Raw genomic sequence first — 25263 nt, 5'->3', positions numbered from 1 at the left:
TAATTTCAAAATTAGGATATTCTATTCTAGTAGAAAAAGAAGAATGAAGGGAAAAGTTGATAATAAACACAACAGATATAGAAATATCTACTTCAATAAGCAGGTGAAAATAAAGATATTTTGTTTTGACTTTAGCAAAGAGAGATCTTAGTCAAATCAGAAACTTCACTGGCGTAATAAAGTCCTATTAATAAACAAAGTTCAAGTAGACAATGTAATGAATTAGAATTTAACGGCAAGTTTAATTAAAATCAAAATTATTTCTTAATGTCATTTAAAAATGGCAATTTATCAACTTTATTTTACAATCATTAATTTACAAAGTTGCTTTATATTAATTATCTGATCTCTATACAGTGATCTATTAGTTCTTTATCTGACTTTTATTTGAAAAATATTGTTGCAAGATAAAAATGATTCAAAGTGCCTTCAAGCTAAAGCTTTTCATTAGAAACTGAAAAGATGTTTGAAACAAAAGATAGTCATTACTTTGGGAAATGTAGTTACCATTCAGCTTAGAAACTCAAGAGAATAGTTTTTGACTTAACCAAAATTTAGAGTGCTAATAAAATAGTCATCACATATTGAGCTGAGAAAGCTGAAGTCCAGTGAACCATAATGTACTGCTAGCAACAGTATAAGTTCCTAGTATTGGGACCTTGAATAAGTTCTCGCTGTTTTTTCGTAAAAATTAATGCTTTATTTAAAAAAAGTAATACAAAACATGTTACTGAAAGTATTGTCCATCACTAGCCACTACTTTCTCCCATCGTTCTGGCAGCATTTGAATTCCACGTCGGAAAAATGATACGTCTTTTGAGGCTATCCAAGAATCAACCCAATTTTTGGCATCTTCATAAGAATGGAAGTGCTGCTCAGCCAGGCCATGTGTCATCGATCGGAACAAGTGATAATCGGAAGGGGCAATGTCTGGTGAATGCGGCGGGTGGGGTAGGACTTCCCATTTAAGTGTTTCCAAGTAGGTTTTCACCGGTTGTGCAACATGTGGCTGAGCATTGTCATGTTGCAAAATCACTTTGTCATGTCTCTGCTCGTACAATGGCCGTTTTTCTTTTAATGATTGGCTCAAACACATCAATTGTAGTCGATAGTGATCTCCTGTGATGGTTTCATTCGGTTTGAGCAGCTCATAATAAACTACTTTACACCTAGCTGATCCCACCAAATGCAGAGCAGAAGCTTTGAGCCCTGGATATTCGGCTTTGCCGATGATGTTGATGCATGGCCAGGCTTACCCCATGATTTTCTACGCTTAGGATTATCGTAGTGAATCCACTTTTCATCCCCAGTCACGATACGATGCAGAAAACCTTTCCTTTTCTGCCGTTGAAGCAGCTGTTCACATGTGAAAAGACACCGTTCGACGTCTCTCGGCTTCAACTCGTACGGCACCCAATGTCCTTGCTTTTGAATCATTCCTAATCCTTTCAAACGTTTTGAAACTGTTGTATGATCAACTCCTAATGATTCTGCAAGTTCAGCTAGCGTCTGACATGAGTCTTCATGAAGTAATGCCTCCAATTCCTCGTCTTCAAACTTTTTCGGTGCGCCAGAACGTTTTTTATCTTCAATGTCAAAATCATTATTTTTGAAGCGTCTAAACCAATCTCTGCATGTTGTTTCCGACAGAGCATGGTCACCGTAAGTCTCAACAAGAATTCTGTATGCTTCAGCTGCAGATTTTTTTTGAATAAAATAGTGCAATAAAATTCCCCGCAAATACTCTTTTTTTGGCACAAAATGCAACATTTTTAACACCACGAGAAAAAAAGTTGTTAACACTTCGGCGAAATGACATATACTGATTTTCAAGGTCGCTTATTGTACTTCCTTACAGATGCATCACCATCTAAAAATACACGCACACAGTTCTAGTAATGCCCCCTGCTGTAAAACAGCGAGAACTTATTCAAGGTCACAATAGTTCCTAGGATCTCCTAGTCTAGTAATATCTAAAGAGAGAAATGAAGTCAAAAAATGACTAATTGGTAGGGTTAGGATGTTAAAATATCTTGAAATTGTATGTTTCAGAAATATGATGCTAAAACATTTTGATTTTGATTTGATGAAGGAAACTTTTAAGAAATAGTGATCTATCTTTGTAAAAGTTGATATGTTGGAGGGAAATGAAAAGATCAGAATGCATAGATTGGTTTTGGATAATATCAACAATTTTTATAACTTAATATGAGAATTTTTCAATGAGTTTTTCTTAGTAAGAAGGCATTTATTTCAAAATATACTATAAACTTTCAAATAAAAGAAGTATAAATATGAAATAATTGGAATACACTGGTGAACAGAAAAAGTGAATGTTTCACTTTTCTGTCCAGCAGTACATATTTTATAGCTTTGTATTATTAAATTTAATAAGTGATAAAGTAGTTTTTTAAGTTTCTAGGCTTCAGAATAGAAAGGTTGCATCCAAAGTTTTCATCTCTAAAATGTGAACGTCAAACTTCTAGGCTTACAAGATGGCGGTGCTCAAAGTTTGACGTTCATGTTTTTAGAGATGAAAACTTTGGATGCAACCTCTCTAATATTACAAATCGTTTCATGTATCTTGGCTGGGCAATTCATACCATTCAGTTGGGATACCAGAAATTTTAAAATGTTCAAGAACCCTTTTTGGTAACACACAAAGATTCAATTTGGGATCTTGTCAAAGATTTGTCAGCAATCATTTCCTTCACTAAGTAAATAGATTGGTCCTACTATTGTGCATTTACACCCAAGATTTATGAAATAAGCTATAAATAAGCTATAATTTATTCTGTAAATATTATTCATTTAATTTGACTTTTGATTTCTTTTTTAGTTAATAGCGAGGTTGAGGCCGAAGTTTTCAACGCAATAATGTGTACGTCAGACATTCAGTGCCGCTTTCTTGTAAGCCTAGAAGTTTGGCAATGGCCTTTGGAATGTCAAGCGTGATTCCACTGACTTTCCAAACACCATTGTCAAACTTCTAGGCTTACAGGAAAGTGGCGCTGAATGTCTGACGTACACGTTTTCGCATTTAAAACTTCAGCCTCAACCTTGCTAATAGTTATTTCTTCCTTCAACCTGCATTAACATACAGTGCATTATTTTAAATTTTCCAGATATAATTGGATATATTTATTAGTGAGAGCCAATGATTATGAGTTGGTTTTGGGAAGTCAAATCACTGTGCACAGATTTACTAACCTGTGATTGAGACAGACCATTTGTATGATTTAGATTTCTGAACATTGTGTTAGTCTGGCACATTGATTTGGAAATGATGGCTATTATGATACTGAATCTGTTTAAATGTGATCAAATTGTGATATAGTTCTTGTTGCAGAGCAGCCAAAATTTATAGATGATATTAACAGTGTATGGCAGACTCTGCTTGTCATTTCAAAGTGTCACAAGATGTGTTTGGCACTCAGGAAAGGTTCCACCACTGATCAAGCATGTTCAGGTCATCTGAATACAGTGCTAATCATTCAAGAAAACTGGCATGGAAGCATCTGCTGAAGCATTCAAATACTCATTTATAAGAAGTGCTCACAATGGGTCCTGTATAAATTGACGAAAGGATAGAACAGATGATGAAATGGAAGGGTGCTTTACTGATGTAATTGTTGAGCTTCTCTGAGAGAGGGAATGACTTTTTTCAGAGAATAGTAACTCTAGATGAGTCTTGGTGTTTTCATTATGATCCAGAAGACAGGCAATAATCAGTGGAATGAAGATATACCTGTTCTTCTCCATCCAAGAAGATCAAGGTTAACAGGCTACAGGAAATATGGTGGCCTGATTTTTTTGACAGTGTTGTCTCACTACTCTTTGACTTCTTGGAAACAAACACCTCCACAAACATGAACCGTAATTGCCTAGTCATTGATTGCCTTGAACAGCCCTAAAGTCCAAACAACCAGAATAACTCAGCACATTGCACATACCATCAAAGACAAACTGCAGAAGTTTGGCTGGGAAACACTGGAGAACCTACCTTATTCCCCAATATGTGCAAAGACATGGTAGTCACAGGGTAACTACCATGTCCTTGAACTTCTGGAGAAGGCATTTCATGTAGGGTTACCAACCGTGTCATTTTCGCCTGGAGACTCCAGTTTTGGTAACATTTATCCAGTCTCCAGTTTTACTAGTAATTTCACCAGGAATATCAATGTTTTACTTATTATTCTTTAATATTAAAATTTAAAATCGGTTTGTTAATTATTCTGTAACATTCACATTATTCCTCATATTTCCAGATCGAAAACTTTTGTTGAAAATTTGCATACAAAATCATCATTACGATAAGCGCCATCTACATTTCATTACTAAACACTCATGTCATCGAGATTACTGGAAGGGTCGCCATATTTCGCTACCATAGGCAGCGTTGCCAGATTTGGCTACTTTGTGCAAAATTTGGCTATCCTTTTATCAGTTTGGCATAAAAAATATCATTTGGCACATTGGCTACTTTTTGGGCTACAGAAATTTGACTTGGCTGCGTTTTTGGCTACATATTATTTATAAATATATTATTTGAATAAAAATGCACTTTAAAATGGTGTTTCGTCGTTTTTTATTAATTAGAGACCCAAATAAAACAAATATTTGTGTTTTTCAAATAAATTTTTGTTTGTCTCCTTTATAATAAATGAATTTATTTATTTCTAAGTAAAAATTGAAATTGTCTGTAGAAGTAATTTTTTAAAATATCCTTTTTTGTGATAAAGTTTTAATACTTATTACTATAATGAAGATATTCTATATGACAAAATAATTTTAATTCAAAATAACAATTTAGAAAAACTTTGAAATGAGGAGTTATCAACAGAAAAAATATGGGTGTCTATTTTTAAAACCCTTGATGTGACTGAAATCAAACAAATTGTTGGCAAAGTTCTAAGCGTACCTGTAAGCAATGCATTTGTGGAAAGAATTTTTTCTATAATGGAATCTGCAATCTGCTTGGAGAAATGATAGAAGTAGAATGCGAGTGGAGCTCGTTAAAGCAGAGTTAGGCATTCGAATTAATTTCGACATGAGCTGCGAAGCTTTTCATTCTTATTTATTTCAACATGACCAAAAAAAATTATTGCAAGTAGCAAAATCAGAAAAAAATATATAATTTTAAGAAATAAGAAGCATTACAATTATACTTACTATATAAAATAATGTTGGATTGTTAACTGTGTAATACTATATATAAATATATATACTGTACTCGTATATGATAATATAATTGTTGAATAAATAAAATATTGTGACTGTTTATTTTGGGGGGGCAATCCTCCAGGCGAGTAGTTGGCAAATGTTGGCAACCCTAATTTCATGTCAGTATGATTTGCTGTGTTGTTGAGAAATGGTTTTGAGAATGATCAGACTTTCTTCCACAATTGTATCCACAAATATGAAGATACTAAACATACTTTTCCAGCAGCTAAATTTAATCAAAACAAATGTTTTTAGTCTGATTGATAAGCCTTCATCAGGTTACAGAATGAAATTTAAATAGAGATTCTATTTTTTCTATTATTCAAAAAATACAAAGTGGGTAATTTCAAGCATACTATAATTAAAATGCAATAGATATTTTATTGAATGTGTGTTTATATGCTACAGAATAATTATCAAATTGACTGAAAATGTTTCATTCATTAAAATTTTTGGCTTCCCAAGCTAAGTAATCATCTTGTTTACAGTAAAACTTTTTTATATAAATGGATTGAGTTCTATTGAAGGAATAGACAACACACCATACATCTCCTGGGAGGACTTTTTGAGAACTGGGTCCTTATTTAGGGATTACACATGTAAAGAAAACTCAGAAAGCTCCACACAGCCCACTTGTTTTGTTGGTGAAATGCAAACCTGCAACCAACTACCAGTGTCCATTGGTGTTACTCTAGTCAGCAATTGGCAGGTGTTATATAAATGAGTTAACTGCTTATGAAGCTAGAAACTTTAAGGAATGACAAACATTTTTGGTCAATTTTATAACCATCTTCAGCATTCTATTCCATTCAAACAATGTTTGAATAGAATAGAAAGATGTATAGTATCTGTTGCATTTTAATTATCTTCTATGTCATTAGTTTTTATGCTGAAGATTGTCATTTAATTGATCAAAAATATTCTATTCATTAAAGTTTCTAGTTCCCAGACTAATACTTTCTCATTTATTTATTATTAAAAAATCATAAATATCAACATTTGTACTTATGCATACCTTCATACTTGCAAAATTTCTTTTAGCAATATATTGACTTTTATGAATGTATAAAATTACAAATTAAAATTTATAAAGTATTGCTTTAAAAATGATTTTAAATTAATTTTTAAAAAATTTTGTTATATGTTATGTTTACAGTTGTTTCTATATAAATACTATCTGGCAATATGAATCAGTAGTTAAAAAAGAATTCAAGGTGAATCTTATAAAAAAAGATACAGTTAAGAAATAGTACAAACTAGCAGTACATTATGTAGATATTTTAAGATCGAACCTTTTTTTTTTATCATCATAGTTGTAAGATTTGTAAGCAGAAGCTGTAGCTTTACAATAGTCTATCCAGTTAACCAAATACCATTTATGAAATTTTAACATACATATACGAAAATGTAGATAAAAATTTCATAATATTAATGGGTATGAATATCTATATGATCAATTTACAGCTTGTTATGGAATTGTACAAGTTCCAACTGGTCCCTGGTTCTGCAGAAAATGCGAATCACAAGAACGTGCTGCGAGAGTGGTAAGTAGCTAATATATATCTTCCAATAATTTTTTAATTAAAAAATAACAGCCAAATGTAGGAATTTAATTAAATTATGCATATTTTTTTTAATTATAAAATAATTTAGTTTTTAATTATTAAAATTTATTCTGAAAATTGAAAAGTTGAAGGATTTTATAGATAGACCATTTAATTTAAATGACTTGAAACACTTCTTTTAGTATTTATATGCTAAATATAGAAATGTATATATATAGATCATTGATTATTTGAATAATTTGGAATTTAGATCTGCTTTATATAAAGTTTGTTAGAAAACAAAAGAAAAATATTAATTTATAGTTAAAAGCTATACACATCTAGTAAAATTGCAGCTGTTTAATCTAAAAAAAGCTTAAAAAGTAGACAATTAACTAATTTAATGTATGCAGAGATATGGCACAGTCTTTATATAGTTCAATTAGTATCTGTTGGTGAAGCTAAGGTATTTAAACATATGAGAAGTATATTGTACTTATTACAAATAACGTTTCTTTTAATGCTGTAATGTCAGTGTTTGTTAGCACAGATCAATATAGTAACTGTCCATCAATATGGAGCATTGTTGTATTCACACTATGTATAGTTAAACATGTATTATATACCTATTTTTTCCATCGTTAAATTAGAAAAGCATCTATAAAATAAGAATGAATTTAAAGAGTTTATTGTTCTACTGCCAATATCTTCAGAAATACAATTTGTTAAAGAGCAACATTTAAAATTAAAATAATTAGAATATTCAAAAGATTACAAGAACTCTCGCATGATTTTCCCAGCACTAGAATGGGAGGTTAATTAAAGGAACTGAAAAGGAAGTCCAGTAATTTTCAATTTTACTATGATATAAAATTTATATAATAATAAAAGTTTAAAGGAGTAATGTTTTTGAATTATGAGAAATTTTTCAAAAAAGTAAGAGAGTGGTTTAAAGTTAAAATTGTGTATGGTATCATTTGTTAAAATAATTTTTATATTATTAAGTATTATAAAAAGACAAAATCCTTATTTTTAGGGTAGGGGTGAGTTTTTAAAAAAAAAAATGTAAATTCCAATAATTAATAAATTTTTATTGTCTAATCCAATTCAAAATATGACCCATGATCCCATGTATATTCCAACTCCCTTAACCTTTAAAATTTTACAGATTGCCGTATTTTCCTGGTTGTTGGAGAATATTACAAAGGGGAAGTAAAAAATTTGAACTATATGAAAGATATGTTTATCTTTGCACATGCTTTGGTTTTATAGTATATGATTTAATATTTATATGTGTGTAAACACTTGTCTTTGTATCTATCATAGATAATACAGTAGACTCCCGTATAACGCAGGGGATACGTTCCACGTTGTAGGAAATCGCGTTTTACGGGACAGATCAATTTATGCAAATTCAGGAGTCTGTAAATTGTAACAGTTGTCAATAAATCTGTACTGTACAACCAATATTAACAAAATGGCATCGTTGGAACTTATTTGTTGATACTTCCGATAGTGAATAAATGTTAAATAGTGAAATGCATGATTTTATTTTAAGTTGAATAAAATTATTTTCCTCTTATATCTTTAAATGAGTATGTATTATTATTTTTTTATAAACCGCTACTTCTTTAAACCATCAGCTTTGCTATTCATATATAAACAACAGGTAAGTGTATACATTTGCTTTTCTAAACAAAAAATCAACAACTATGTGAAAATGTTAAATTTATCTTACGCGTTATACGGGACTGTTTATCATGCTGTATGAGTACTAGTTGCAATTTTTTTGTTGCGTTTTACGGGAGCGCGTTATATAGGAGTCTACTGTATATAAAATATATTGTGAAGAGAAATGACTAATGAATGGTTAATTTTAAGCATCTCATACTGTACTCTTACTCATATTAATACATTTTAACTTTTACTTCAAACTGGATATGTGTAAATGATAATTACACACCTTTTAAAAACCTTAAATCCCAGTAAATAACTTTAATAGATAAACGTTTTTAATCTATTACTAAAATCATCTTCAGGTCTCTCTAACATTTCAATTTTGGAATGTAATAAAGAACAATGATATATTACAAAAATGAGAGCAAAAATTCGAAATTTAAATATATATGTTTATTTAAATTGTGTATATATTATGATAATAATACGTTCACAGTTTAAAATTTATGCATTTAATGTACATTCTAAAATTGGAATGTTAGAGACTTAAAGATGATTTTAGTAATAGATTGAAAATGTGTTTTTTTAACATTAATTACTGGAATTTAAGGTTTTTTAAAGATGTGTATTATTGCTTACTCATATTATCTTATTAATGCAATGTGAAATATCAACATTGAACTACAGAATGTGACTAGGAACATTTGTAATATTTGATAATACTTATTAGTTTACAGACTTTAAAATCTACAGGTTGTTTCACATAAAATCTGCTCCAATTAATGGAAATGACAAAATGAATTTAGACAAAGGACACTTATTAGAAACTTTATTTTAACATTATTTAAACGTATTAAAACTTAAGATGCTGAAAGTGGTGTCCTTGTGCATCTATTCACCTTCCTGTTTGCATAATTATGTTCAGACCAACCTTACATAAAGTATTCATATTGATAGCTTTAATGTTTCTGAGAATGCTTTTCTTCAGTTTTCATATAGTTCTGGGATTGGTCTTGTACATTTCTTTTTTTAATATTCTATATAAAAACATCATCAATTGAACCAATTTTAATTAAGTGGGATATATACCCTGTATATTATAAAGCTATGTTGACGTCACCGACTGACTGACATAAAATATTTGAGTGGCAGCAGATTTTCCATGGAAAAATAAAATGGTGTATTCAAAAGGGGATGTTGATTATGTTGTTAGAAAATTTTGCAGTTTCAAAAAAGTCATATATTTTACACAATACAAAGTGCCAAAGTTTGTTTCTCAGTACATAAGCAGTCAATTAGTACATGTTATCTGCCTATTTTTGAACATATTTATTAATTTACTCCACATTATTTTAAATAACTACACTTTCTTTTGTTTTACAGTCAACTATTTCTTATCAAATTTTTACTATTTATAGTTATTTTAATCAATATATTTAAAAATAATAATAATGTTTAAGAATTAAAGAAAGGATTATTATATAAATGGCAACACAGAAGAATGTTATGATGTCAAATACCAGAATTTTATGTAAATACTAAGAGCGGAACACCTAATATTTACATGAAATATTGTCATCTGATTTTTTAGATTATTTAAAATATATGATAAATAGCTAAATTTTTAATTTTGAAAATATTACTAAAAGATAAATATTTTCATTGGTTAATTTTTAAAATTTAAACATAAAATATTTAAATCAATTTGTCAAATGTAGAAAATTGAATTTAAAATTTTTATTTATTTTTTCTTAGTATAATTTAGGAATTTCATATAATCTTCCTGCAAATCCACCATCAGTATTGCCAGATTTTTCATTATAATTTCAAAAAATTCATGCTTAGACATTTCAGAATGAATTAATTTGGATTTCTTTTTTTTTTGGTACAGTTTGCAACTTTTAAAGAAAGTTGCATTTAGAATGAAGAATAATTTTTGGGCCATCAATTAATGACAGTTTTTGACGCATATATTGGCCACATACAGTTTTGAAATATGGGGAAACCAAAACGAATAGTTACAAAATAGAACATCTGCATGTGTAAATTTGATTGAATATGTATATATATTTGAATTTAAAATTTAAACATGTCATATATTCTACTTTGTATATGTTGTTTGTTAGATATTTAAAGTAATTCTTGGTTGGTTGTAATTATTATATATCTTGTAAATATTCCTTTTATATTTGTTCTAAATTTCAAACCTGAACATTGTTGGTACATAATAAAAACGTTGCTGTTTAATTATAATTAATTGCTAGACAAAGGGTTGCTATTTATTCTGTCTAGTCATCTAGTTTTATCTTCTATAATCCTAAGAAAGCACTTTTTTTTTAATTAGCTGTTGAATATAAATCTTGTGGAAAGATGACTGTAAATTGTCTCAAAAGCAAGTGAAATCTTAAACTTAAATGGAACGGGTCTTAGACCTAAATCAACTTCTTTATGGATGATGTGATAATGTTGATTTTTTTTAGGAGTTGATAATGTTGATAATTGATTGACATTTATTTTTCAGGAAGTTGTTAGTGAAATTCAAAAAAAAAAAATCATATTCTGTCACTGGCTTAACATGAAATTTCAAAATGTGCATTTGCATCATAGCAATGTTTTGCTTACTTGCAATTTATTTCTTACTATCGAAAAATTTCTTGCAAATTATTCTTTTTAAAATTTTAGAATCAAATCAAGAAAGCCATGTTTAGAGATATTCAATTGAATAAGCATTACACTTCTTGATCACATAACCTATTAATAAATAAATTTTAAAATATAAGTTCAGCTGTTTTAATATTTTCTTTTGGTATTCTTGACATATCTTGTTACTAATATTTTACTGTTACAAATTATTTTGTTCAAAACAAAATTCTATAATATTTTATGTTCAATTAAGTTTACTTATAAGAATTCTAAAATAAATTTAATTACTTTCTGGTTCAAAAAGTACTATATAAAAATTGACTCCCATTTCTTGGATGTTGCAGTGGCATGATGTTAAATATACACACAGTACTTTGACATATTAACCATATGCATTGAGGCATTTACCATAGGAAAGGATGTATCTTATGCACAAAGAACTTTGGGTCTTGTTTCCATAACTAGTTTTGAGTCATATTGACTGCTTTTTCATTTGATGAAAATCTCTACCCCAGAGATGTGTTTCTTTAAAGGTTCATACATATGATAGTTGTTAGATACAAGCTTTAGGATGTGTGTTAGTTAGTCCAGAATCTCCTAGCAGTGCCACATAAACTATTATTTAATGATGGCACAGGCAAAATGGCATCCAGCTTAGACCTACAAAGAAGCATGTCTTTGGGAAGAAGTTTTCAACAGATGAGAACAGGAACAAGAGTTGTGAACAAGGAATATGTCTCCACCTGAAGTATTGTGACAGAGGCATGTGATGAATATATAGAAGTATATTATAAACTGTGTGTATAATACAATACTAACACACAAATAATGGGAGAAACAGTTTTGAAGTTTTGATATAGTCTTTAACTTAACTTCTGAATGTCTCTAAATTAAGTGATTATTTAAATAACATTATGAAACGCTTATAGTAATAAATATTAGAATTATGTGCAATTAAAAGTTAAAGTTAGTACATTTTACAATAAAATATTAATAAAAAATTAAAACAAGAACAAAGTTCTTCGAGTTTGATTGTCAAATTAAATCAAAAATGTAATTTTATAATCCAAAAGTTCTGCGTGCATATCTAGATTCAAATTTTGTGCTTTCTGTAATTTCTGATGATTTGTTCCTTACAAAAAAATATATTGAATTATATTAAGAAAACATTAGAGGAGAATGATAGATAAAGAAAGAACCAGAGCAGAATGACATATTTTGAAAGAGAACAATAGTTTTAATAGAGTTAAGTACATCAGTCAGCTTTAGAAAAGTTGGACAATGAAATTTATAATCTGACAACTAAAATATCTTTGTATTTTATTTTGTTCAAAATTTCTCAATAGTCTCTTTGAGCCTTTGTATATTTCAGGAGTGGCCAAACCTTGTCACAGTAGGAGTCATATATGCATTATCAGAAATACAAGAGAGTTGCATCCTGTACTACAACAGTATTTTGTATATAACCTATTAAAACCAAATGAAATACCAAATTATTGGGTTATTATATGGCCTAGTTAATATTAGAAACTAATTAATTTGTCTAGAGTTAGGCCACAGTTTAGCCACCATGGGTATAATTCAAAAACTAGAATAAATATGTAGGATCAACATTGAAAATTGGATCTATTTAATTTCAGATTTTCAATGTTCTAACATTAATTACTTGAATAAATCATTGGAAAGTAAAAGTACTTATTTTATTTCTACATTGTATTTTTGTCCAGTTTTAAAAATTAATCCTATTTATTTATTTATTTATTTTTATCAAAATATTACAGCAAGTTTGATGAAATATATAAAGACAAAAGTAAAGATACAAAATAAAGAACAAAGAACAGTTTTTCTATGATAGTAAAAAAAGTGAAATAGTAATGAAATAGTAGAAAAAGTAATAAGTTGAAGAAAAACAGCATAGTATAAGATTTTAAATAAATATAAATTTCATCATACAAAATTTTGTTTGATAATACTTTGTATTCTATTGTATTTTGAAGGTATTTGCTTTGAGGATGTTAAGCTTACAATGAGTAAAAATGTTTTGCTTTTTCTAAAAGTATGTTTGTTATTTTTTATTCATTCCATTCCCTTGCAAACCAGTACTTTTGAGAAATTAAATAAAAGTAATTATTAAACAAAGAGAATGTCGTTCAAATACATCTGTTTATTTTAATTTTTAGACTAAATTAGTAAGGAAAATTTGGTTCTAATTGTTTTGGAAAAATGGGTTTGTGGACCAATTTCAATTATTGGTTATCTCCAGTACTAAATGTTTAAATAATAAAAAATCAAATTATTAAAATAACATGTATTTAAAAGACTTTTAAATAGTCTTATTAACGTAATGTATAAAATTATGAAAATTTTAAATAAATCTTGTCACGACCCAGTAATAAACTATTTGCAAATCAGCATTGATTCAGAACAAAAAAAAAAACTTATTAAAATAATAACGAAAGTTGAAGTTTTTTAGTTTTGTAAATAGTAGACAAAATTCTTGAAAATATTCTTTCTGGAAAAAATAAAGTATTCATAAAAATTTATCAAGTAAGATGTTATGTATTTTAATTGGTAATAATGATTTAATTCAGTTAATGATTTAATTCAGTTAATAGTTAAAATAAAGTATTCATAAAAATTTATCAAGTAAGATGTTATGTATTTTAATTGGTAATAATGATTTAATTCAGTTAATGATTTAATTCAGTTAATAGTTAAAATAAAGTATTCATAAAAATTTATCAAGTAAGATGTTATGTATTTTAATTGGTAATAATGATTTAATTCAGTTAATTAAATTCTGTTTTTATTTAATGATTTATTTAAATGATGTCCACATTTCATTCTATGCAAAGAACTAATCTTTACATTGTATTTATATATATATTTTTTTTTTAAATATGTTGAAATTTTGAGATACTTTAAATGTTTTTTTATTAAAATTTGTCAAATTATGTAGTTATTCATTCCATGTTGTTTGACTATTCCAGAGATGTGAATTGTGTCCATCGAAAGATGGAGCTCTGAAGCACACAGATAATTCAGGTTAGATTTATTTTTTATTAATTATATATATTGAATAAGAAACAAGTTTTAGTGAGAAAATATTTTAGTTATTTTCTTTTAAACCAAACAGAGTAATTTGGAACATTTTTTTGTTAACTTAATTTGATGTTTTGGTTGACAAAGATTTGTATAGAAGTTAAATATCACATGAAATGAATTATAAATTAATGTGAAATAACTACAATTTTTAAAAGAAATTAATAACAACAATAATCTACTTTTAGGGCCATTAAAAGCCATGGGACTTTGGAGTAGAGCTGGTCCTTTGTAAAGTATTATTTTAATTTCCGACTATTATCGACTCTACTGTGTGCCGGAAACAACTGTTAACCTACCGGGTACTTTACTCTGGATTCGCGTTAGCGTGCCAGGCCTGGACTTTAAGCGTGCACCGAATTAAATAATGACAAGATTTGTCAATAGAAAAAAATCAAAGATTTAATTAGTCGTTTAGCAATAACTATGTACAATATTTAGTAAAAAATCAAACAATAATTTATTCAATGAAATTCAACAAAATCAACCCGACAATACTCAATTCAATCTATTTCTAACTTAATTCTATTCCCCTTGGGAATCCGACAAAACCAAAGCCTTAACTTATAACAATAATTCTTATAAACTATAGATCCTAATCATCACCTCAATATACTCGGAACCTATTTCCTCAACTCTCAAGACTTCCTATCGTCGATCCAATATTTGAATCACTTCAAAATCACCTTGGAACTATTCGATCCTATCTGACACCTCTCTCGCTTACTGCTACGAAGCTCACCAAGCTCGTTGCTATCCGGAATTCACCTCTCCGTCTTCACTTGAGATTCGGGATTTATAGTGTGAGGTGACGTCACAAGTCTGAATGCAATCACTCCCCTCATTTACATACTTAATGCTAACAAGAATTTTTTTCGTTGTCTGGCAGCCTATTTTCCGACAATTACTCACTAATCTTTTACATTATTTGTTTTTACAATTTTCCGGGACGTTTATTATTATTTAAGGTTTAGCGAGTCTCTATCTCGTGCTTGTGGGGTCTCCCCCCCTCTTTCTCGGTGCAGACTTATTCTTTGCCACTCGGGAAGCGCAAATGTGCGCGAGTCCTATGGTGCTTTTCTTCCGTCGGTGAGTTGGGTTTTATTTCTTCTCTTTTTAAATGCTTAAGGTGATTGGTGAGGAAACCTTGTCCTAACAAAACATAAGCCCCAAACAAAAATAGAATAATAAGCAAAAATAAAAGTAAAATAAAAATAACGCTCGGACTTGGTTCCTTACACCCTTGCAGTTTTGTATTTTATTTATTTATTTTTCTGAACAAATGAAATTTATATATTTCTTTATTAATAGAAAGCAGACTTAAAGTTTTTTTGTTAGTAAAAATAACAAATTTATATGGGTAGGAACTACTATTGGTCCCTAAGTTTCTCTTCAGCTTTGGGAAAATCCTCAGATCTTAACAAGAGACCGCTTTCTTAACAGCCCTTGACAGGGCTGTTAAGAATCTGCAATAACAATAATCTGCAATAACAATAATCATGAGAAGACATGAGTTTTTTGCTGATGGGCTTGGTTGTCTGAAAGTATTTGTGAAAAACTGTTATCAAAATGAACTCCAATTACGTAGGTTATTGTTATATGTTTTGAAGTTATAAATTTGAGTACGTTATCAGCTAAATGAAATATTAAATTTAAACGTGCATAGCACAAAAACTGTAAATTTGAAACATTTTTAAAATTGAAACAAAATATAATCACTATATAATAAAAATAAATAAGTACAATAAATCATAGACATATAAAATAACAAAAATAAATAATATAAATACAAATCATAGATATATAAAATTGAAACTTGCAAAGGTACAAAATAAAAGATAAAAAGGTAAATAAAATAACAAAAAGGAAAGAAAGGCAGTAACTCTTAAAGTAAAAAACAACTTTAGACAGAATAACAATTCAGACATGTACTGTACCGTCTATTTCAAACCACACTTTCCATTTAAAAGACTACAAAACATAGTTTGATTATTTATATGAGCATTTTATTAAATATGCAAATGCAAAAATTATGTCATTTTTTTATTAGGTAAAAATTATATAAGTAACAAAAAAATTGTGAATTCAAAACCAGAACTACAGCTAACTGTGTGTTAATTAACAATAATTTAACAAACTATACTATATAGCACACTCAAATGTGTCTTCCATCATGGCTTATAACTATTCTTTCTACTTTCAAACATCAAAAATTAACATTTACAAGGCACTTTGGGTGAAAAGTTCCAACATGTATTCACTCATTTCAACATAGTTTCACCATATTCAAGCTGATCAACATCAATGGGTAGCCAGCCATATCATCTCTTTGTAGGATGAATCTGTATTCCTATCCATTATGGGTTTGACTAAATCCTCAATAGTATTGGCTGGGTGGTCAGAAACAAATTAAACATATCTAAACCAGATCAAGTCCTGAAAAATTTATAGTACAATACCAAATTTGAATCTAGTTTTTTAAAATAACATGCAGTCACTTTTATTATTAAGGAAATCAACTTATTTTGATATAATATAAGCCAAAAATGCTGGATTTCTTTGGCTAGGTAAAAATTAATTAAGATTCACAAACACTGTACTGAAATAATGATAAGTATTTTGTCAGTGATGAATGTATTTACAAAACTGTTGTTAATTGAAATTTCATTCATCTGCATTGTTATTTTATTTACAACTGAAGAGGTGAATAACCTTTTCTTCAGTTGGAAATAAACCATCTTTCAAGTATTTTCATCATCTTTCAAGATTGCGAAAATACTTAGCTTGTAATTGATATCAAGAATACATTAATAATTCGGACACAAATTATTCATTGTATTCATTCAGACACTTGGCAAATTTCATCTATAATATTTATTTAGTTGACTTAATAATGAGATGTCATAACTGAATAGATATGAGATATCATTATGAAGTATTTATTTTAAATTACTTTTATTAGTTAGTGACAGAAGCAATTATTTTTGTTAGCTTAAACCACTCATATAAGACTGCAGAGCAACCTAATTTTCTTAATTAAAGATGAATAAATAAATTTTGAATATTCTGGAAGAAAAGAATGATCTGGAATAGAACTTGAGTAACATGTAACTCCTTGTTAACAAAAGTAAATGAATTGCCAATTATGCTACTTGGATCTCCATTTAAGCTTCATTTCCTGACCAGTTAATTTAGAGGATATAATCATGAAAATGAAGATTAGATTGATGTCTGGGTAACATGAATGCATCTGCATGGTGAGCAAGAGTCATGGGTTCAAGTCTCATTCCAGATTGATGTATTCTTCCAGAATATTCGAAATTTATTAATGTATTTCTAATTATCAAATTTAACACACAATCAACTATTACCTCATGCATTTCTGGTCCTGTAGATAGTGATTTAACTGTCTATCTTTAGTCCAAATTGTGTAATAGCTTTAACCATGGCATAATAAGGATAATTAATTATAAAGTCCCACAGTACCTTTTGTTGTTACAACTTTTTTCCAGTGTCTAGTTTTATTATTTATAGAAAAAACTCTTTGGAGATTCTTTGTCTTAGCTTTGATTCTGAATAGTTCAAAATTAAATATTAAACTCAATTAAAAAATGCAATTTAATTATTAAATTTTGGCATTTTAAAGCTACAAGATAAAAAGACAAAATATTTAATTTAAACAAAAAATCTAGGAAACTTTTTTTATTTGATGAAATATTCAAGTTTTATTAAAAATTAAAATATATTTTTCTAAAAGTCAAGAATTTTTATTAAATACTTTTGAAAGACTGATATTTTTAAAGCTTTTAGTAATTCTAGTTAGCTAATGAACCGAAGGTTCTTGACTTCTAGAAAAAAGAAATGTTATTTTTTAATTACTATATTTTCCCAATTTTAAGTCACATCATGAATTTGAAATCAAATATTAAGATTTTACCAAAGAAAAAATTGTTGAATAATCAGTTTTACTAAGTTTAGCTAAGTAAAGAGTTAGGAAAGCAGTAAAAGTACATCAGAATGTGTAAGGTTTGACAGCTCTATTTCTGTGCTCTTTTATGTATATGATGGCTTTTTATTTTAATGCTGCATCATAATATGATCTTTGAAGCATTTTACATGTTAAAAGAGACTTTTAAATTAAAGATTTGTTACTAGGAAAGCTTATTTGAAATGACATGAACATAGAGCATTGTAGCCAAATGTATCTGTTACTGATACTTAATGCTTAATGCATTAAGTGATTTGCTCACAATGATTTCTAATGTTTTGGACTGTGAATATAAAGACTGATTTTCAATACAATGGAATCTGCAATGTTAAGTGGCAAAGTCCTGATGTAGTAGCCATTGTGACATCAGACTATAGGGATATGTTTACAGGTTTGGGAAAGGGGTATGTTTACAGATTTGGATCAAGCTCAACTTTTATTGCAATAGTAAATAGAAAAATTGAGTATTGACCAATGCAAAAGCATCATTATATTAGCATCATCTAACACCAAATTTTATGCCAATTGAAATTCAACATACATTGTATATGTCATTCAGCAACATGTTACAATATGAGAATAACACTATGACTTCTGCATCAATAAATTGTTGTGGAAGCAAGCCATCATAAATGAGAACCAGCCCTAAGACTGATCTCTACTTTGGACATATAAAAATAGTTTTAAAAATGCATCTTAGAATTAAGGTATTTTTTCCATAATGGAGGTAGTCAGGTGGTGAAGGTTGGAGATCAACATATACTCAAAGTACTGTACTTATGAAAATTTCTATATTCTGATCTTTAGATTGAACCTGGCTCCTTAGAATAGACCTACCTTTACTCTCTCAACTATTTAGCCAACTGCTTATTTTTCTTATAATTTAAATTCTGTTATTAGCAGGATATTTTTTAAATGTGTTAAACTATAATAATGGAATGATTTTATTTTATATCTTTTAGGTTGGGCCCATGTTGTATGTGCTCTTTACATACCAGAAGTTCGATTTGGAAATGTCACAACAATGGAACCAATCATTTTTGCAGCTAGTACCTCAAGATAGGTATAATAAGGTAAGTTTTATGAAGTCCAGTCAAATTATTGTGTGTGTCATTTGGAAGTTTATTTTGATATTTTAATTTCTTAAGGTTTCTGCACTAAATTGGATTGGAATTGAAACCCTACAAACACAAATTTTATCTTCATGCTAGATTAAAAGTGGGGTTCACAATTCATGTCAGTTAGAAAACAGCAGCCAAATATTTGTCTGAAATGTAAATAATTGAGTACTGCTGAATTAAATTAACTTTCTGTTATCTTTTATTTTGAATCACAAAAAATGTAATTGCAAACAGAAACAGAGCAAACAAGTAGTGTTTGAAGTGATTGATGCTTGTAGAACACCTGTACACAGAATCAGAATCAGTGAAAATATGGTTAATTTGTGGTAAGCCAGTTCATTCTGTCCCAATAGGAAATGATATTTCCAGTTCAATTGAAACTAGTGGCAGGGTTCCATCAAAATGCTAATAATAAAAAAATTCAGATTTATGATTTGTTACATTCCAATCTGATTTAGTGACCTTTCAGATTTCTTGTAAAAGATTGTTAATAATTATGTTTTTCATATAAAAAGAGAGAAATTGTTAGATTAATTTTCTGAATTTTATAAAATTTGAAATTTAAATAAAATGTTAATTTTTATTATAGAAATATTTAATATAGTTTCTTTTTCAACTGTTATGTATACGTAACAAGGGAAAGTATTGGAATTATGTCAAATTTGACACAGGGTTTTTGCAAATTGCTGAACCCAAACAAGGAGGAAAAAATTATATGGATGTGTTTGTGTTGATTAAATTTGATAACTCTGGATTCTGTAAAGATTAAGAAATGACACTTGGTGTGGTGCCTTTTGTATAAGGGACATTGATGCTATTAAATTTCAGTAATTAAAGGTCAAGGGGTAGGGAGATAGTGGGTGGTCTCATATCATATCTCAAGAGGGATCATACTTAATGACAATTTTATTTATTATTAGCATTTGCAATTTTTATAAAAGTCATCATTATGTTATATAATGGTAACAGAGGTGTGAATTCTTTGCATAAAAATTTAAACTTTTGTATTCCTAGAAATGTAGAATAATAATTATAATAATATAAATATTAAAATTGTTTGTTTCAGAGCTGCTACATTTGTGAAGAGCAAGGAATGGAGAGTAAAGCTACAATTGGTGCATGCATGCAATGCAATAAATCAGGTTGTAAACAGTATTTTCATGTTACATGGTATGTATTTATGACATCTACAGGCCACAAAAATTATGTATCATCAAGACATATTTTATTCTTTTAATATATAAAGGTTGTTCAGAAAGTAGTATCTATTTGCCCATAATCACAAAACAAGTCTACTTATTCAAAGTTTTTATTTTCCTTAATATTACATACTGATTTAGTCATTTTTTTGACATAAACACCACTATTGTTTACGCACTTGTCATGTCTTGTGGCCAATTTTTGAATGTTGTCATTGTAGACTTCTAGTGCCAAGCCCTTTAACCACTGTGTGACTTCATCTTTCAATTTGTTGGCACTGGTGAATCACTTTCCTCCCAGAAACTTTTTCAATTTCCCAAACAGGTGATAGTCACTGGGAGCCAAGTCCAAATTAGGCAGGATGGTGAAGAACATTCCATTTGAAGCATTGAAGCAAATATATGGTCTACTGAGGATGCACATCACCACAACATGCCATTCCACTTGTTTTGAATGGCCTTATGCAGCCTATCACATTGTCACCATGCACTCCTGAAATTCAACAATGAATGTCCTTTGGACAAATGTTTTTGGCATTCAGAAACTGAATGACAGTGTGCACTTCATATTCTGTGGAATTACTAATTTTTGTTGCCCTTTTAATGATGCACAAGAACTGTACAATTCACTTGATCAACATATAAGTTATTTCAAGCAAGTGTGTAAGTGACAGGATAAGTTAACTTTGCATGCCTGATGTATGTTGCTCTCAACACCATCTATGAACAAACAGATATTACTTTTTGGACAACCTTTGTACAATATAAATAATTATTTATATACCAAAAATTTATTTTGCGTAATATCTTTCTTCAAAATTATGTTTCTTAATTATAATAATAGTAGTAAGTACAAAAGTTACTTATTACTATTATTATAAGTAACAGACTTGTTCTCAAACTTGCCAATCTTACATCATTAGCTAATTGTTATGGATAGATTTGTTTTTAGTATGTAATAGAGATGGTAAATTTTTGGAATTTTCATGCCAAAATACACTGCTGGCCATCCAAAATGCAACACCAAGAAGGACCAGAGATATCACAACCAAATTTATTTGGGAGATAACATCTTGTACAAAGATCAAATGATTGAAAATACAGTCTCTTGTGAAGTGAGGAAGATGATGGAATCGGCATGGAGTGTTGCCACCATTGCTGGCTATAACTGCTATACACGTCTCGGCATTGAGTCAAAGAGGCTTTGGATATGTTGTTGGGATATAGCATTCCATGCTGCTTTCACATATTGCCAAAGTTGATCTGGTATAGCAGCAGGTGGTGTATCGTTCTGCAATCATCGACCAGATGTTTTCTATAGGTGAGAGATCGGAAGAACAAGGAGGCCAAGGCATCAATGCAATCTGATAGGCGAAGAAGAAGTCTTGAGCAATGCGTGCCATGTGTGGTTGCGCATTATCCTGTTGGAATGTGGCCGTTGGCAAGCTCTGAAGGTGTGGGAGGACAACAGGCTCCAACACCTCAGAGATGTAGCACTGGCTGGTCAGTGTACCAGCAATGCGTACTAGGGGGTGCGGGAGTGGAATTCCTACTATTCTTCCTTGGTCGAACTCAGAAACGTGCTCGAAAGGCACTCGTTTTCTTCTGCGTGGCATACTGAAGCTGCTTACGCCAAAAAAAACGCACGAAAGAACAATTCCAGTACTTCAAAACGGCCTTCTATTCTCCCTTTATATAGTGTTGCAGGTGGCACAACAGGCACCCGTGATGTGCATCTGCACTGAAATGCTAATCATTTGCATATCTCATCGCTGCAAATGCATGGTGCAAATTTTACTTGATTTGGACACTTCCTTCAGGGTGTTGCATTTTCGATGACCAGCAGTGTAGCTATATTGAACTTTTTAAAAAGTTTGTTTGTGTTAATGCTTTAGAGTTTAAATAACTGGTTTTAAACAAATTGAGTGAATATGATTTAATTAGAATAAATGTAAAAAAAAAGGATGATTATAAACTGAAATAAATGTTACTCAAATACACTCAAATTTAAATAGCAGCAAAAAGGTTTATTCAACTGGAAAAAATTAACATTTTCAATCATTTTTAATGATCTTCATCAGGTTGTTGTTTCAAAAATTGAACATATGCAAATACTACTGGACATAGAACAGAAATAATCTAACACTGAACATGTTTAAATATAAAAAATAAAAATTTACAATCCACTTCATCACTATGACATGCACAAAAAAGACAAAAAATAATAATAAAAATGCTCATTGCATTATTAAGTATTTAATATCATGTTTAGGTCCTTGTAGTTGACAAAGTTCCCTTTATATATTGATTTATAGATTTTGAAGGCCTTGATGTGTCAAAAGTGGTGCTTGTTTCTGATACCAAATTGTCCAAGGCCTAAGCATTCTATGAAAGTTATGAATTGAACTAAATATAAAAGTCAGAATAAGAAACTGAAATTAAGGTGTAAATTAAAAATGCACAGTAAAAGATAAATGAAATTGTATGTTTTATTGCATGTTAGGCATTCTGGCATGTGTGTCATAGATTTGCTATTCTTTGTATATAAGATACCAAGAAGTTATAAATTAATTTTAAAATATTAATAAAATCCTGGGTATATATTCATATGTGGCTAACTCTAAATTTTGCAGTTTTTCATTAATAGTGTGTTCCTATTATATTCAACATTGTTCTATTTGGCACTGTAAGCAGATATGTAAAATTCCAAACAGTTTAAGCATAAGCATTTCATATTTTTTGTTTATCTAAAAAACATATAATGGAAGTTAAATATAATAACTGGGTATCTAAAATGACAGGTTTGTTTCATAACCAATCATATATTCCTCTTGACCAGAATTTATCACTGAAGTAGCCATTATTTTATTTATACAGTAGTGTTGTTTATCCAAATCAGCTGGGGACTGGGGTTGTTCGAATAACTTATTTTTCGGATAACTGATTATGTATGAAAAAATATATTAACCTATCCCATGTTGAAATTTTTCTCTGTTGCGTGTCACTATATATTGAATTTTCATCAATGTTAAGCCTAACATAAATTTTTTAAAATAATAATCATGACTATTGTATCGTTAAAAATTATTTTTTTATTTTGTACAAACAAAATAAATACATTCTTCTTTAACTACACTACTTAATAATTTCGTCTCGACACCTATCAACCTTTAAAATGCAGCCTTCTAATTCTAATTCCAAACGTTTTTGGTCTTAATATATGCGGAGACATGGCAGATATACAACTGGAGGGCAAAAGTTAAGTTACAAGTGTTTTTTTTTTTTATTCTTAATTTAAAATAAAATAGAAACTTTATTAAAATAACAAATTTATTCACTCAGTAGGGTGTGTGACCACTCTTTACAGCAATACATGCTAGACACCTGCTTCTCACACTCTTTACAAGGTTATTGATCAATTCATTAGGAATTAAAGTCCATTCTCTTTGAGAGCAGTCTTGAGCTCATCAAGGTTTCTGGTGGGGGACAGAGACTTCCCACCCATCTTTTGAGGGCATCCCAAGCATGCTCTATCGGGTTCAAATCTGGAGACCTGGATGGCCAGTCCTTTCTTTGGATTCTAATGTCTTGAAGATACTGAGTCACCAAGTTCGCTCTGTGGGGACGAGCATTATCATCCATTAAAACAAAATCCATGCCTTCTGTGTGAGCCATTGGATGAATAATGCTCAAGGATCTCATCGCGATACCTTTGACCTGTTAAGGAAACTCCTTCAAAGACATGGAGCTTGGTGTGCCCAGTAAGAGAGATTCCTGCCCAGACCATCATACCACCTCCACCAAAGTTGTCTTTTTCTCTTATGTTTGATGGCTTATATCGTGTTCCAGCCTCTCTCCAGATAAAGCATCGGCAAGAATCACTCTGTAGGCTAAAGCAGGATTCATCTGTGAAAAGAACGTTGCTCCAGTTGTGGTCTGTCTAGTCTTGATGTTGATGACTCCAATTCAAGTGCACTTTTTTGTGGAACGGTGACAATGGAATACACATAACTGGGCGTCTTGCATAAAGACCAACAGCAGCAAGCCTTCTGAATACAGTTCTGACAGAAATTCTTTTTTCTGTGACTGATTGAAGCTCAGAAGCAAGCATCCTACATGTTAGTCCTCTATTGAGTTTGGCAGTTAATTTCAAAAAACTGGTCATCTTGCAGTGTGGTAACTCTTGGACTCCTTTCATGGGAATTCTGGAGATATTCCCTCTAACTGTAAACTGTTTCCAGAGCCGTAAAACCACCATTCTTGAAACTTTTAGGCGCCTTGCTGCATCAGCTTGACTAAGCCCCATTTCCATCCATCCAATAGTATGTTATCTTAAAGAATCATCTAAATGATGCCTAGAAGCAATTAGAATGTTAATGAATATGCCTTAATTAAAAAAAAAGCAGTTTAAATAAAGTTTGATTACAAAAAACAGCAAAGTCAAAGGAGCGTTCTAATCAGCAAACCACTAAAGATTGAATTAAACATACGTAATTTGCATATTGACAAGATATTTTTCTATTTTCTTATTTGTCATGTAAATTTGCATATATGTCTACATTTTCAAAATGTTTTGGTGCTTTATTTCAAAAGTTGTGAGGCAAAAACTACTTGTAACTTAACTTTTGCCCTCCAGTGTATAAGATGCACCAAGAAGGACTCGCAGTAAATTTTAGAGAGTCCAGTAAAATATCAGCCGCATGGAGAGCAAGCCTAATTCTGAATAATAATTAAGAGACGAGCGGCTAATTATTTATTTATTCATA

At 29.9% G+C, this 25263-nt stretch overlaps 1 protein-coding gene across 1 annotated transcript in view; it reads left to right on the top strand.

The window, feature by feature from the left end:
- The window catches only part of LOC136989779 (protein AF-10-like), an 82517-nt gene that overhangs the window by 28704 nt on the left and 28550 nt on the right, over positions 1-25263 (top strand). Inside the window, 5 exon segments of the mRNA XM_067288046.1 lie at positions 6688-6767; positions 14078-14132; positions 19140-19216; positions 19218-19250; positions 20365-20468. Coding sequence (XP_067144147.1) covers positions 6688-6767; positions 14078-14132; positions 19140-19216; positions 19218-19250; positions 20365-20468 — 349 coding nt within the window.

The sequence above is a fragment of the Centruroides vittatus genome, unplaced genomic scaffold (assembly GCF_030686945.1).
Source record: "Centruroides vittatus isolate TY-2023 unplaced genomic scaffold, ASM3068694v2 scaffold_769, whole genome shotgun sequence".
NCBI lineage: Eukaryota > Metazoa > Arthropoda > Arachnida > Scorpiones > Buthidae > Centruroides > Centruroides vittatus.
The sequence above is the reverse complement of the archived record's forward strand: the minus strand, read 5'-3'. Positions and strand labels throughout refer to the sequence as shown.